The sequence below is a fragment of the Aythya fuligula genome, chromosome 2 (assembly GCF_009819795.1).
Source record: "Aythya fuligula isolate bAytFul2 chromosome 2, bAytFul2.pri, whole genome shotgun sequence".
Lineage (NCBI taxonomy): Eukaryota > Metazoa > Chordata > Aves > Anseriformes > Anatidae > Aythya > Aythya fuligula.
The window spans coordinates 44,133,457-44,147,715 of record NC_045560.1 but is presented as its reverse complement, the minus strand read 5'-3'; the positions used below and the strand labels follow the sequence as shown (position 1 = coordinate 44,147,715).

General features: G+C 42.5%; 1 protein-coding gene across 1 annotated transcript in view; it reads left to right on the top strand.

Annotated features, from left to right (window-relative positions):
* Window positions 1-4,966: 4,966 nt before the first annotated feature.
* The window catches only part of ABHD5 (abhydrolase domain containing 5, lysophosphatidic acid acyltransferase), a 28,295-nt gene continuing 19,002 nt past the window's right edge, over window positions 4,967-14,259 (top strand). Inside the window, exon 1 of the mRNA XM_032182007.1 lies at window positions 4,967-5,079. Within this exon, the coding sequence (XP_032037898.1) occupies window positions 5,051-5,079 (29 nt within the window). The 5' untranslated portion in view covers window positions 4,967-5,050. The remainder of the gene's footprint in view (window positions 5,080-14,259) is intronic.

Below are 14,259 nucleotides of genomic sequence, written 5' to 3'. Positions count from 1 at the left end.
TACCCTGGCAATCTTTTTTCCATTACCTATACCCTTAAAGAACATTTGTCCTAATGGTTAACCTAAAATGCCCTGGTTACAATTTCTGCCTATGGTGGGCAGTGAAAACAGGTTATTCCCACGTAGTCATAAATTCTTGCATATTTGTAGACTGTTCTCATTCCTCCTACTCAGTTTTTTCTTCCGTAATTAACCAGTCCAGAACCATTCAGTATTTCCAGTAGGCCCCTGACATTCTGGTTGTTCCCATCTAGACGCTCTTCAGGTGGTCCACATCCTTCTTGACACACAACACCCCAAACTAGCTTTACAACTGCTTAGCAAAGCAGAATTACTTGCCAAGTCTTGCAAACTCTAATCCTTATAATAGATCCCAGCAGAACGCTTATCTTTTTTTTTTGTAATAACACACCATTGTTGACTCACACCCAGTCTGTGACCACTCAAAGCCAGAGTTACTATTGTACAAAACTGCTACCTAACCAGTTTTCCCTACCAGCTGATTATTCCTGCTTAGGTCTGCAGCTGTTTCAGTTGAATAGCTTCCCATTTTTTTGTATTTCTAATTGAAGATCATTTTATATTCTGTCCCTGTCCTCCTGCATACTTACTCCTTCCCTGCCTGATACACTTATGAATTCAATAAGCATTTTCCCTTTTATAAGCATCCTTCAGGTCAGTAATGACTAGCACCAGATGTGGGATCTGTGCAATCCCACTTAATATACCCATTGCCAGTTTGATAGAGCACCATCCTGTTACTCTGGTTTTCCAGATAGCTCTGTATGCACCTTGCTGTAGATCAATGTAAATCACACTCGATTAATTTGTTGAAGGGAGTCAAATGAAAATTTACCTGAAAATCAAGACGCATTGCATCTGTAGCTTGTCTCTTTCCACAGGATAGGTCATCTGGTTATAAAGTCAGTCAGATGTTTGAGACATAATTTCTTGCTGACAGTTACCAATCTCTATGCTGTTTTTCATGGATGCACATTTATTTCTTTCACTGTTTTTCTAAGAACTGAAATTAATTTTATTAATCTACCATTTCATACCTCCTCTTTTCTCTCTTCCCTCCCCTCCACTGTGCTTGTCACTTTACAGCCTTCCTCTGTGCTACCCAACAATCACACTTTCTCAAAGATACTGATTAATGACACTGATATTCTGTGAGCAACACCTTTAAATACCCTAGGATGGAGTAAAAGAGGAACTTCAGGTCAACCTGAAAATACCTGACTTAAGTACTCTACCCTTTTCTTAGCTGCAGCTAAAATCTTATCTTCTGTTGTTATTGCATCAGTTTCCTGATTTTACTGATCTATTTAGTGAGGCTTAGAAGGCACTGCCCTTCTGACACCTTTAGTTTTCTCACTTGGTAGTTAGAGAACCATTTCTACCTCATACAGTTAGCATGTTTCTAGAGTGATTTTTTTAATTATTATTATTTTGCTTGCTAGTTGTGTGCCATTTTATACTTGTGTTTTTTGAATTTTGTTTCTACATACTTCAGTTATACTCTAATTCTCAGCCTTAATATCCTAACCTACTTTTTTTTTCCATCCCTATACATTTATTTCTTGAGTAATTTAGCCAAACTGGTTCGTTAACTATACTTGCTGACTTTCCTTCACAATGAAAACCTGTGTTTGTCCTTAATAACATTCCTTTAAATAACTAGCTGCTCCTGTGAATTCACTCTTCCTTTTCTTTTTACCTGTTATACAAGCTTTTCTGAGGACTCCTAACTTCCAGTTCTCCAAGTTCATTCAAGTCTGCCTTTCTGAATGGCATGGATTTTATTTTAATCCTACTCTTCATACTCTTCAGATCGCTGGATCTGCTGTTTCATGGACAGCCTCAACTAATGTCCACCCTGACTTTTTCAGTTAGTTGCTTCTTACTGGTTTTAATCAAAACTAGCCTCTTGCTAGGTGCAGACTTTTCCAGCAGCCCTGGAGGGCTCCAGTTTGTGTTCATGCAGGTATCCACTTTCAAAGGTGAAGAATATAAAATAAGGTTGTGGCGTTGTCTAGATTACACACCCTGTCTCATGCAGCTGAAAATGTCTCAACATGTGCTCTCAGAGCTAGCACACAGACCCAAGTAGACACAGTCTACTAATGGCAGCACCCTTCCACCCACCAGAAAACATGAAACCTTGTCTCTTCCCAGCCACTCCTGTATCCAGGAGGGAATTTTCAGGTTAACCATGTGTGAGTGACACATGCTGGCATAGCTAAGTGTGAGAAGAGGGGAGTTCTGGCTAGCAGCACAGCATGTCATGGCCCCAGCTGTCGCTGATACTGAATATAACAATAAGGACAAATCTCATCATCACCCCTCTTTGCAGTATGCTTGCTTCTTGAAGCACTTAAACTTCTCTTGACCTCCCCACAGCTGACTCCTGCGCACAGTTACACAACTTCCTACCACAACTGCTGTGGGCATAGTTACAGACTGGTGCTACAGGGGCTCTGAATGCAAACATAGCTCCTTTTCAACCTGGGCTACCTTCAATGCAAAGCTCAAACTTCCAGCTGGAAGTCCTGCCTGAACTACTACATGGACAACATGTAGGGTAGACACTCAGAGAAGAAGGACCTGTGGGTGCAAGAAACAAAGGGCCTGCAGAGGCTTTATGGAAGCAAATTATGTATTTGCTGAACCACCACAAGGATGCAACTGATGGGAACTCCTTCAGTTGTGAGCTGGGCTGCCATAGTAGTTGTTGCTACCAAATCAGAATAGGTATAGTGTATGATGTTCCTTTTATCAAGCTGCTGTTTTTATCACTTTCATATAGAAAACAAGCATAAGCAATATTTTTTTCCTTTGTGTGTACATGCTTGGCCTGGTCAGCCTTCTTTATGGTTTTTGATCAGATAGGTTTTAGTGAGCTATTTGTGATGCTCTTTGGAAAAGTAAGATACTAAGTGGGTCATTGTAAAAATCGTGGGTGATAAACACTTGCACTCTTTTCATGTTTCATTGTCACAGTCAGCTCTAGCTGACAAGCAGCTACTTCTATTAGATCAAAAGTAGGACTGGAAGTGTAGTATATATAATACAGAATTTTTTTGTGTTTGAGGTGTATTGACATAGAAAATAGTACAACCTCAAGTCTGAAATAGCTAAAAACAATGACAGTTACTGTGAACTGACCTCTAATATAGATGGTCTCAAAGTTATTGTTCGAAATCCAGAGTAAGCAAGATGGCTTTGACACTCTGGCTTCTATAATGTCACCTGGAGTCTTTCTCTAGCATGGAGATTGATACTTTTATCTCAGTCCAGGACAATGAGGCTTTGTGAGGTCAGATGGATTGCTTTTCTTCTCACAGCTAAGAGAACTTGTTTTTTTTGCTCTGATGTTAGCAGGAAAAGACTTTTGCCCTGAAAAGTGTATAACAAAGGAATCTCACCTGTGTTACAAGATGGGGTCTGAAAATAAAATTCTGGCTTATAATAGCAACATTGGGTAGCATAGTTCTTCTTAAAGAGAAGGCCAACAAACTAATTCAATAAAAAGGACCAAATATAAGTCCTATTAAAAATGAACATTGGGGCTTATTACTGAAGTGAGAGAGTAAAACAGTGGCAAGAGCCATCCCTTCAGAATCCGAGGGATATTTTCAGTGTCCAGAAAATTCTCTGAAATACCAAAACGGAAAACCTCACCTGAACTCTTTGCTTCTCATCATGATCTAGCTATCCTTCATTCTTCTACACCACCACATCAGCCACCTGACGTGTGACTGACCCTCTTCCATTGGCTTTAGTGCAGTCATTTCTTCATGCACAGAAATACAGCTGATTTATCCACGTATTCAAGTCAACTCAAAAGAAACTGAGCTATCTCTATCAAGAAAGGAAATAAGAGAAAGAGACTGATGAGTGGAAGTGCATTATTTGTGTATTTACATTCTTAAATACGTGTAACCAATGACTGCTTGTGTAAACACAACTGAACTGAAATCACAAAAATAGCCATGTCTAACACCTGCGTGTTCCAAGAGTAGGGCTTAAATCTTACTCACGAGGTTTTAAACATATTATTTCATTGGAGTTAAGAAGAAGTAACAGCATTCAGGGCTATTATTTCAGGCTCTTCACAAATTCCATGGAGCATCACTGCAAATGTTGGTGGTAATCATATAGTACTGCATGCACAGATATTCGTATTTTCGGTAAGTAGGATATTTCAGAGAATAAGTGGAAAAACAAAACAAAACAAAACCCACCTCTCTAGAGAAAAATGTTAGATTGCCACAGCATTGTGACACAGCCAAACAAACTTTAGCTGAGATTGTGTAACCTTGACGATCGCTGGCGTTAAAATTGCAGAATGGCTTTTGTGTTACCAAATTAATGTGACAGCTTCGCTCACGGGATTTCAGAAACCTGAAGGAACAGCGATCGCTCTGTTTTTTCTGAAGTGCCTGAGGTCCGCAGCAAAATTTGGGAAGAACGCGAGGCTTAAAAACGCCTCAACAGTGCTTCCACTCGCTGCATCTCTGTTTTATTTCAATCGGGGTTCGCTGATTGTTTAATGTGAATGTAGTTCACACACTGCTGAATAATTAAGCAACCCATGGCATGGGTTTGGATGCTGCTGAGGAGCGCATCCTTTTTTTAATCCGTACCAACAACCACAAACTACCCCCCTGAGAACCCAGGGCTGTGCAAAGCGGGGCGGCTGGCTCCTGTCTTTGTGTGAGGGGCTGAAATTGGGGACATGGTGCTTGGGGACACGGTGCTTGGGGACATGGTGCTTGGGGACACGGTGCTTGGGGACGCGATTTAGGAGTGTGACAGCGGCTGAGGGACGCCCCTCACGGCATCCCCTCACGGCTCCCGCCCGCCATGGCGGCGGGGGCGGCGCTGTGGTGGGGGTGGCGGCGGCGGCGATGACGCAGCGCGGAGGAGGAGGAGGAGGAGGGAGGGGCCCGTGATGGCCGGGGCCGCCGCCGTCGCGCTGTCCCTTTCCGCGCTGCCCTCCGCCGCCGCTCCGCCACCGCCAGCAGCCGGCTGCCGCCCCGCCGCCATGGACGAGGAGGAGACCGCCAGCGACGGGTGAGCGCGGCGGGAGCGGCCCCGCCGCCATTGCGGGACCGGGGACAGCGGCGCCTGCACGGGGAGGGAGGAAGGGGGGGACAGCGCGGTTTGTGGGCGGCCCTGCCCGGCTCTGCGAGCCGCCCGGCCCCATCCCCGCCACCGGCGGCCGCGGTGAGTGCCCGCTGCCGGTAGCAGGGTCCCGCCGTGCCCCACCGCCGGCCGCCCGTGAGCAGCGCCCGCACCGCGCCCCCCCCCCCCCCCCCCGCGGTGCGCCCGGCTTGGTCGCGCCCGGCGCGGCGGGGACGCGCCTGCGGCCGCCGCCCTGCCCCGCAGCGGGGGCGCGCACCCGCGGAGTACCTCAGGGGGCTGCCGGCCACGCGGCGCGTCGCCTGCCCCGTCCCAGCACACATCCCCTGCCTCCCCGAGCCCACCACAAAATGCCCTGGCTCCCAGTCTGTGTGCAAACACGACGCCCGAGCTGCTCGCTCTGAGTTTGTGCTGTCACAGCTTGCGGTTCTAGCCCCGAAAGTGCCCGATCAGACTGTATCTGGCTTTGCTCCAGTCATGCGTGTGCTGTATCCCCCGCTATCCGACGTTTAAATGTGCTCTAAATGCGCTGTTTACATCATTTTTTTTCCTTCTCCATCCTTTAAATATCAAGCGTTGTATTGTATTGCTCATACTGCCGATTGCCTGTCCACCCCAAACTCACTTCTTGCCTTTTCCTTCTCCCTTCTTTCATAATTACGTTTTTTTTTTTGAGGAATTCCACTTAAAATTCTTTAAAAACTTACATGAAAATTACACTGCTTTCATAACTTTATATCCAGGATGCTATTTGCATGTTGTCATACGATACATCTGTTCTCTTATCTTCCAAAACTATCTGTGTGCTCAGTTTTCTTCTCTGTGCAGACCTTTTTTGATTTTTTTTTTGTGGGTTTATATTTCATCTTAGATGACTTGCTGCTGCCAACTCAATCTGGATGGACCAGAACTGGACTATCCATCTTTTCCAGGTTCCCCATTGCACCTTTACAACTGTATACGCACACTGTTCTCTCTCCAAGTATAAACATCGCAGGCTTTTCTTTCAATGTGCAATCCAGTCCAACCTGTAACTGCTCTTTCCTCCTTTCCTCAAACTTAGAATGGCTTTTTTTTTAATCATACAGTTGTGGTTTTTTTACACCTTCTGCAGCACTGTACATTTGTAACCACAGTTCCCTTCTTGGTTCCGTGTTCTTTCTCATCCATTCGCATCCATAAAATACATCTTATTTGCAAAGCCTCTTCTCGATGATTTACAGATTTTCTAAGTAGGAGTCTTAAAAATAGCTCTGCCTCAACCTGTTTTGTTTATGTGTTCATTCAGCGCATTAGCCTGAACTGTATTAGCTGCCTGATTTGATCACACAGGGTACTGAGCGCTGCTTAGGTGGTGCCAAATGCCCTCAACTTCAGTAGCCCGCCAGGGCTGTGGGGTTGTTAACGTTAGATGATCAGGACATAGGGTAAGGAGTCATAGGCTAAATTTTTCAAAGAGGATTACGAGAAATTTCTTGTCATGGCTTACTCCGCTGGATAGCTTCTAAAGGGACTTGATTTTCAGGAAGTTGTCCGTGTCACCTTTCTAAACAATCAGGCCATTTAATGTGAAGCCTTTCAGAGTAAGCCCCCAATTCATTAAGGACTTCTAAGTCTTCTTAGACTTCTAAGAACAAAATCTCATGCTTTTCCTTGAATTCGGAAAGTGCATTAGCTGTGATGAAATGTTAGTACTCCAGGTTGTTAGCACTTTTTTTGGGGGGGGGCTGTTTCTAACGATCAGCATTTCTTCAACTTTTCAAGCAGAGAGCAAAACCCAGGACCTGGAAGAAATTTATGAGTGAAATGTGTTAAGTACTTTTGGATTTAAAACTTTGTAGCAGTGAGAGGAAGGCTTACTCTATGGCGTTAGAGCCCTAAATTAAATTGCTAGCGATAGGTGTATACAAAGAATAAATACAGAGTTTATTTTATCTGCCTAGAGAAAATAGTGTGACTCACCTTGTTATGCAACGTATGCAAACAACTGGTTTGTTGAAATCTAGTAACTGCCTAAGTAGGGTGAAAACAGAAACGCAGCGACACGTTCCTTTGTAGGAAATTCCGACTGAAAGATACTCACGGCCTTGTCCTAACCTAGAATGAGAAGTTGAACTAAACAAATATTTTGGTCTCTATCAAGGAAGTGATCGCTTGTTTAAACACATCACCTGCTAACGATGCCCAAACTTCTTCGAAGCCCTGAACCTTCTCTGTATAAGCTGTAGAAATAGACTTCTGCCTGTGAGGCAAACAGCCTACCTCAACCTTTTTGCTGATGTTTGGTTCACTTACACTCACTCTGAATTCAACAGGACTGTTCATGGCTTGTAATATATCTAGTAATAGCAGCTACTAAATATATGTATGTATCTGGAAAAAAAAAATCTCAAAAATTCCCCCTTTGCCCCCTGTGAAAAGTGGAATAACTTCCTTTAAAACAAAAATTTTAGGGCAACTGCACTTGTGAGCTTACATCAGTTTGCTTGCTTCTGACCTCTAGCCTCACAAAATAACAGCTTGGAGAAATATGTAAGAACATACGCTGTAAGTTCCACTGCAACACCAGTAACCACAATTATTTTTGCAATACCATTCAAGCTTGTTTGCGTTTTGATTCTTTCGGTATGTGATTTAAAATGCTACAGAATTATTTTTATAGCTTTGAAGTGAGGTGTTTGAAATAAAAGAGGAATAATTCATCGAGCTTAATAGAGCTCTGACTCTTAGTAAGACAGTTCACAGTGATACCACACCAATATATTAAAGAGTAATATGAAAGCATAAAGCATAACATTACTCTCAATTCAGTCTTGCTTTATTTTTCTGCTGGTTACATCATTTAGGTTCTAAAGCAAGCTAAATAGAGGTAGACTGATGAAAGCCGGGTGGTTCTTACCTTTCTTGGTGAAAGAAGACTATTTCTAACAGCCTGTTCTGTGGCATACACAGCTAACAGCAGGTTTGGGACCTACAGCTTCCATCTTTGAAGAGACACTGAAAACATAAGTGCACTGTGAGAAGTGTGTGCAGGAAGAGGTTAAGGGATGTTTCCTTCCTCTTCTGGTTTTGTCTTCTTCACTGTTGTGTCAGTCATAACTTCAGTGCTTGGTGCCTTTTGCACTGCGTTTGTGTGCTCATCTGAAAGTGCATGTAGTGTATGAGCAGTTTATCAGGCATTTATAGGATTGTTTTAGTTTTCCTGTCCTTATATGAGTTTGGGAAGGAAAGGTCTGCAGTGGTCAGGAAGATCTCTTCTCCCCCAACACAGACTTGAGAAAGGGAAGGATGGCAAAATACAGTAAGGGCTATCTTCTCCTTCCAGCAACACTAGCAAAATGATCTTGGCAGTGCGTGCACTGTCCTTGTACAGGGAAGAAACTCACCTAAATGTCAGTACAGTAATGCTCTGCTTTTCAAGTCTAGCACCTGCAAGCGTTATGGAAAAAGGTTTAAAAATATATATATATTTGCAGTGAGAATATAGAAGTAGACGATTTGTTCATCTCTTTTACTTGGTATTGACTACTCTTTGGAGCCCCTTGTTTATCAGAGATTCTTTGGCTCGTGCTTAGGACAGACATTTAGGGAATAATTTCTTATTTTTCAATTTTCTTTATGTTTTTTCACATCGGTCCTCGGTAGTTACTTGTAATGGACTTCCCGTGGTGATGTGGCTTTTCAGGTAGATCCATTTATAACTTAACCCACTGCCTTTCAAGCGCCCTCAGCTTAGTGGGAAAGCAGATGATGGGGCTGCTGGGGAACCGTGGCCTTGGTCAGGACCTTTTCACCAAGGTACAGCCAGGTCGCTGAATTGTCTTTCACAGTTTAACAATTAAAAAATAGTAAGTTTAGGGCATCCTATTTATAATTCAGGAAATACATTTGTGACTTTTCAGACCAGTTTTTATTTCTTTACGATTCTTAAGGGAGATCGCCTCAGGAATCATCATGGAGAGGTTTGAATGGCACAGGTTAGACACTGCTGTGCTAAAGGTTTTCTCCCCCACTCTTTCTGCAACTTGTTCTTGTATTAGACAACATGAGGAAAGGTACCACCAGCTGACTCCAGAGAGCTGCAGAAGGTCTTTTCCCCTCTTTCCAAGCAGCAGGGAAAAAATCCTTTCAGTGGCTCCCCTCCAGTTGCATGTGGGAACACTGGTGAAGCAGCATTCAAGTGCTTTGTTTCCACTGTCACCACCAGGCCCCAACACAATCCCAGAGTGTGTTACACATGCTTCATGCTTCATTTATATAATACATGGATGTCCCATTACTAAAGAACATGCACTTCTAATGGCTCACCTGGAGCTTTCCATTGCCTCTGGTAGAAGATCCCGTTCTCCTTCCCTGATTATCTGGCTGAGTCATCTGTTATGACAGAAATCCCCTATAAAATGTCTTACTAGGTCGATTAGTCACCTGGCTCAAGTCCTTACATCTGAGGATGAAAATGAGAAGTGCCAGGATTAGCGATCCTTTTGCCAGGGTTGCATGGTTTGGGGCATCCTCTTAAGTTTTTATAGAGTCTGTTAGAAGTGCTGCCCCTGGGCTCTGTATTTTATTTGGGCCAATTGGGCTGTGCCTCGTAGGCCCAGTTAGAGCTTAGCCCTCTGAAAATAATCTTGTCTGTGCCAGGAGAATCTGCACAACCTGCAGTTTTTCTGCACATTATTGAGAGAATCTGAACCACTTTCCCCACTCATAAATTATGAAAGCATCTTCATTTTCCCCCCTCATATTTAGTGGTTTATTAAAATTGTTTGTTGAGGAAATTTCAATTAGCTTATTTCATAACTTGAGTGTTTTCTTGCAACTCTGATCTTCCAGGATAGGTTTTTGTCCATAATTTGTCTTGAGAGCCAGAGAGAAGAGGGCATGAGAGGAAAGGTGAGTGAGTTGACGTTGGCGCTGAAACTGAAAGATCCAGATGAGAAGCTGAACAGCAAGGGAGAGGTCAGTGGAGAAGAGAGATTTGTGAGTCCGTGAAGCTGTGTAACGAAATGAGGTCACTCTGGAATAAGGTTAAGAGGGTAAAAGAGGGGGATTTTAAGGGTAAAGCCTTGAATGACACTGAGAAAATACGGTGAGGAATGCCGGAGTAGGAAGGAGCTCTGAATGACTTGTAATAGAAAACCAAGGATCATACGAGGTGACAAAAAGGAGAGGAAAATAAACCCCCCAAAATCTTTTCTGTAATAAAAGATGCACAGGTGCCTATTGCCACTGAGGAAGTCCATCCATGTACTGGAATGAGGAAGAGAAAGATACAGCAATGAGGAGGAAAAAAAATGGGGTAGGTTGGTGCTGGCAGGCTATTCTAGAAACTTTTTTCTTCATTGCATTTAGTACGTTATACTGATCCTAAAGGCATATTAATTATTCTGCACTTGTCCAAAAGGGGATATTTGATGCAATGGCTTTTTGCAGCCTTCCAAATCCTAAAGGAAACCTACAAGAAAGCAGGAGAGGGATTCTTTATCAGGCAGTGTAGTGACAGGACAAGGAATAAAGTTCTTAAACTAAAAAAGGCTGGATTTGGATTAGATATTAGGAAGAAATTATTTACCCTGAGGGCGAGGCACAGGAACAGGTTGCCCGGAGAAGCTGTGGATGCCCCATCGCTGGAGGTGCTCAAGGCCAGGCTGAATGGGGCTTTGGGAAACCTGGTCTGGTGGGAGGTGTCCCTGCCCATGGCAGGGGGTTGGAATTAGATGGTTATTAGGGTCCTTTCCTATCCAAACCATTCTATGATGATGATTCTTACCTCTTTCTGAGGTTACTTACGTGTCTTTCTGACACATTAAACATTTGATGTGTAGTCACGTAAACAAAAGCATCTTCTAGTTTGAGGATGAAGGGAGGGGTTGTGCCCAAGAGTTTTACAAGGAGTAGAAATGAGGCTAGGTAGCCCAGAGTTCAAATACCAATTCTTGAAGTTTGACAGAGTCAGTCACTGTAGGTGACTATGATAAGGAACACATCGTAGTAGCTGTTCGAATGGCAAGCAGCAAAGCAGTGCATCTTCAGTGTGTATTTACACTCACGTAGAGGCAGGTTGGATGATAGGAGTGTGGTTTGCATGTAGTGTGCTTGGAGCTAAGGGAATAATGATGTGCTTTAGGTAGTCTTTTATAGGTGTTTTTTTTATGGCTCTTTACAGAAAAATAAACAAACCCATCTCCTATCTAAATTATGCATGATACAGTATGGGATATAAACAAAAGATAGGGTAGAGCATGGATGGGCAGTGGTGTATATTTGTAACAGGCGGTTGTTATTTGCAGATTCTGTTATTGTTCTGTGTGATGGAAGTTGGGGACGGTCTGAAATGTGGGCCTCTGCCATGCTGGGTGTTAGAAGGCTGACAGGTAGGGTTTAAACAGTACATAAAGGGTGAGGTTATGCAATATCTGAAGGGCAACATGAGTACATCAGTAAGTGGATGGATGAAACGAAAGTAATAGAAAGTTACGTATATCTGAAGGACACCAAGAGAGAGTTTTCATTTTCTTCAGTTCATTTATACGTTTCTTCCTAAATTCTCAATGCAGTGTGCCGTGCAATGTCTATGAAAACACTTAACGACTTAATGACTGTGGCAATGCCGAGTTCCATCAGATGTGAATTTGCTGAGGAGGAGGCAAAGGGGTGTAGGGACTGTCTGGTAGGTAAGCTGTGTTACATGTATGGTCCCTGTCACAGCTTTACCATGACTGCAGCTCCCCCCTTTCCTCTCCACCACATCTGCATCTTTGTCTCTGCATTCTGTATTCTTTCCTACCTGGTCTGTAGCTGCCGACAGGATTTTCCTCTAGGTTGAGTTTGATTTTGGCTTTTAAATTAAAATATAAAATACCGACTGCTTAGAAAATGAGGCAGGAAATAACTGAGGGCTTGATTACTTGGTTACTGTTAGTGGTATGGATAAACAAATGGAAAGGCAGTACTGGGAGACAGAGAGGAAACTGGGGAAGAGGGAGGCACAGTGATGTAAGGTATATGGCAAGGCATACCTGTGGCTGAGTTTCAGCATGGGAGAGAGCAAACTGTGGATATACTCTACTGCCTGAATGCTCAGGCTGCTCAAATGAGTTCAAACACCGTGGTAAACTTCAGAAGCAATAAAATAGCCATCAAATGCTGATTGTTTATGGATTTACCTTATCTACATTCTCAGGTTAATTCCGGTACGCAGTAGTCCTGTGTAGCTCTGTTGGTATAAATAGAAATGGTAATAAAATCTCCTTGTGAATTTTTACAATGATCTTGATGTTGAATGTTCTGAATACAGAGTTCAAGATGCAGTAAGTACATGAGGAATGCATTGTTTTTACCTCTGGCCCAGTGTAGCAATATTCTGCAATAACCAGATACCATGGGCTTCTTGTTGAAATGGACCTGAGGTACATTACACTTCCTAGAAATATTATGCAGAGGTTTTCAAAACATTCTATTTTAATGTTAGTGAAGTATCCAGGAGTTTCACAACATCTAATTGCATGGAATGTCTTGGCTTGACATTCATCTAAACAGAACTTCATAGGCAGGCTTATGTCATCTGGGAAAAAAAAAAAAAAAAAAGCTTTCCTTTTTAACCCACTCACAGCACTTTCATATGGTCTTTTTGTCATCTCTGCAAAATGGTAAATAGACATTTGTTACAGGAGTTGGTGTCTTGTTCCCCTATCATGTTCCTAATTCTTTCTCCTGAGTCTTGCCATCATAGTATGCTCTTCAAGGTCTCTCCCTGATGATTGCAACATTTTTTGATCTTTTCATGCGATGATTGTAAAGTGGACCATGGAATATTTTTCTTCTGATGTTTGCAGTTGCCAGAAGTTAATTTTTGTCCTTGGAACATCCCATTCAACTTGCTGTGATGGCTGCTACATCTAGCTCCTACTGTATGTGCAGAAGCTCTGCCCTGGTTAGGCAGCCCTTGCAATAACAGTTATTGTACATAGATTGTGTATGACTGATGATACATTTATGATGGTGTGATTGAATGATTCTGACTGCATGCATCATCCGCAGAAAATTAAAGTCCTGAAGAACATACTGCACTTGGGGGACAGGAAGGAAAGGCTGTAAGAGGGAGTCCTAAAATTGGTTACACACTCATGAAACCCTATCCTCAGCCCTGTTCCGGAGATATCCCTGCCCAGTTAAATCCAAACCGACTGAGGTCATGATTATATCTTACTGTCAGTGGCACCTCTGACTTTAAAGCTTGTCAGCTTCCAATGTGCCCCACTACTCCTTTTTTTGCACATTATTAGCCCATAGATCTTCTGGTTAACAGATTCACTCTCTGTCAGCTGGGTCTCTATAATTAGTTGGCTTAAAATACAGCTTCTTTTAAAGATGAATCTTTTCACAAACCTGACGGAGAGAGAAGCCACAAAAATAGTTGAACAAAATGGAAGGAATACTAAGTTTTTATATCTGATCTAGTAGTGGTGATTGCCTGAGATTCAGGCATCAGGTCGCCCATTTCACCTCCTACTGACACCAGCAGGAATGAAAATGCAAGAGCAGGGTGCTTCTCAGAGATGGACTAACACGTGGACTCCTCTATGCATTTTGTCTTTCTTTTAGAAAAAAAAAAAAAAAACACAAAAAACAAAAAACAATTTAGAAAAAAAGCCCATTTTAGAAATGGGCTTTTGTTACTTAACAGACTGATAATGAAGATTAACTGCAGTTAACTTTATCTGGTAAAGGTTTAAGTCTAATATATATTATTTGCTTCACCCTATTCTCAGTTTCATGCAGAGCATGTTGCTTTCACATGATAAATGTATTGTCCTAATTTCCTAAAATTTGTAAAATTTAATTGGGAAACTGGAGTTTTCTTTCATGCTAATCAGTAATACTTTCTCTTGTTGCCAATTCAATGTCCTTTTCTTTATACCTTTATTTTAAAATCAGTATCTCCCAGTTACATTCTTACATATCCTTTGAACAGAAGGAAGATTTATCTTGGTCTTTAATAATGTTTTTTATTTACTTCTCCGTATTTAACCTTTCTCCATCCTAGCTGTCATTCATAGCAAGATTTAAGCTCTGCCTATACTGGTACCTAGGTTGCATGTATAATTTTCT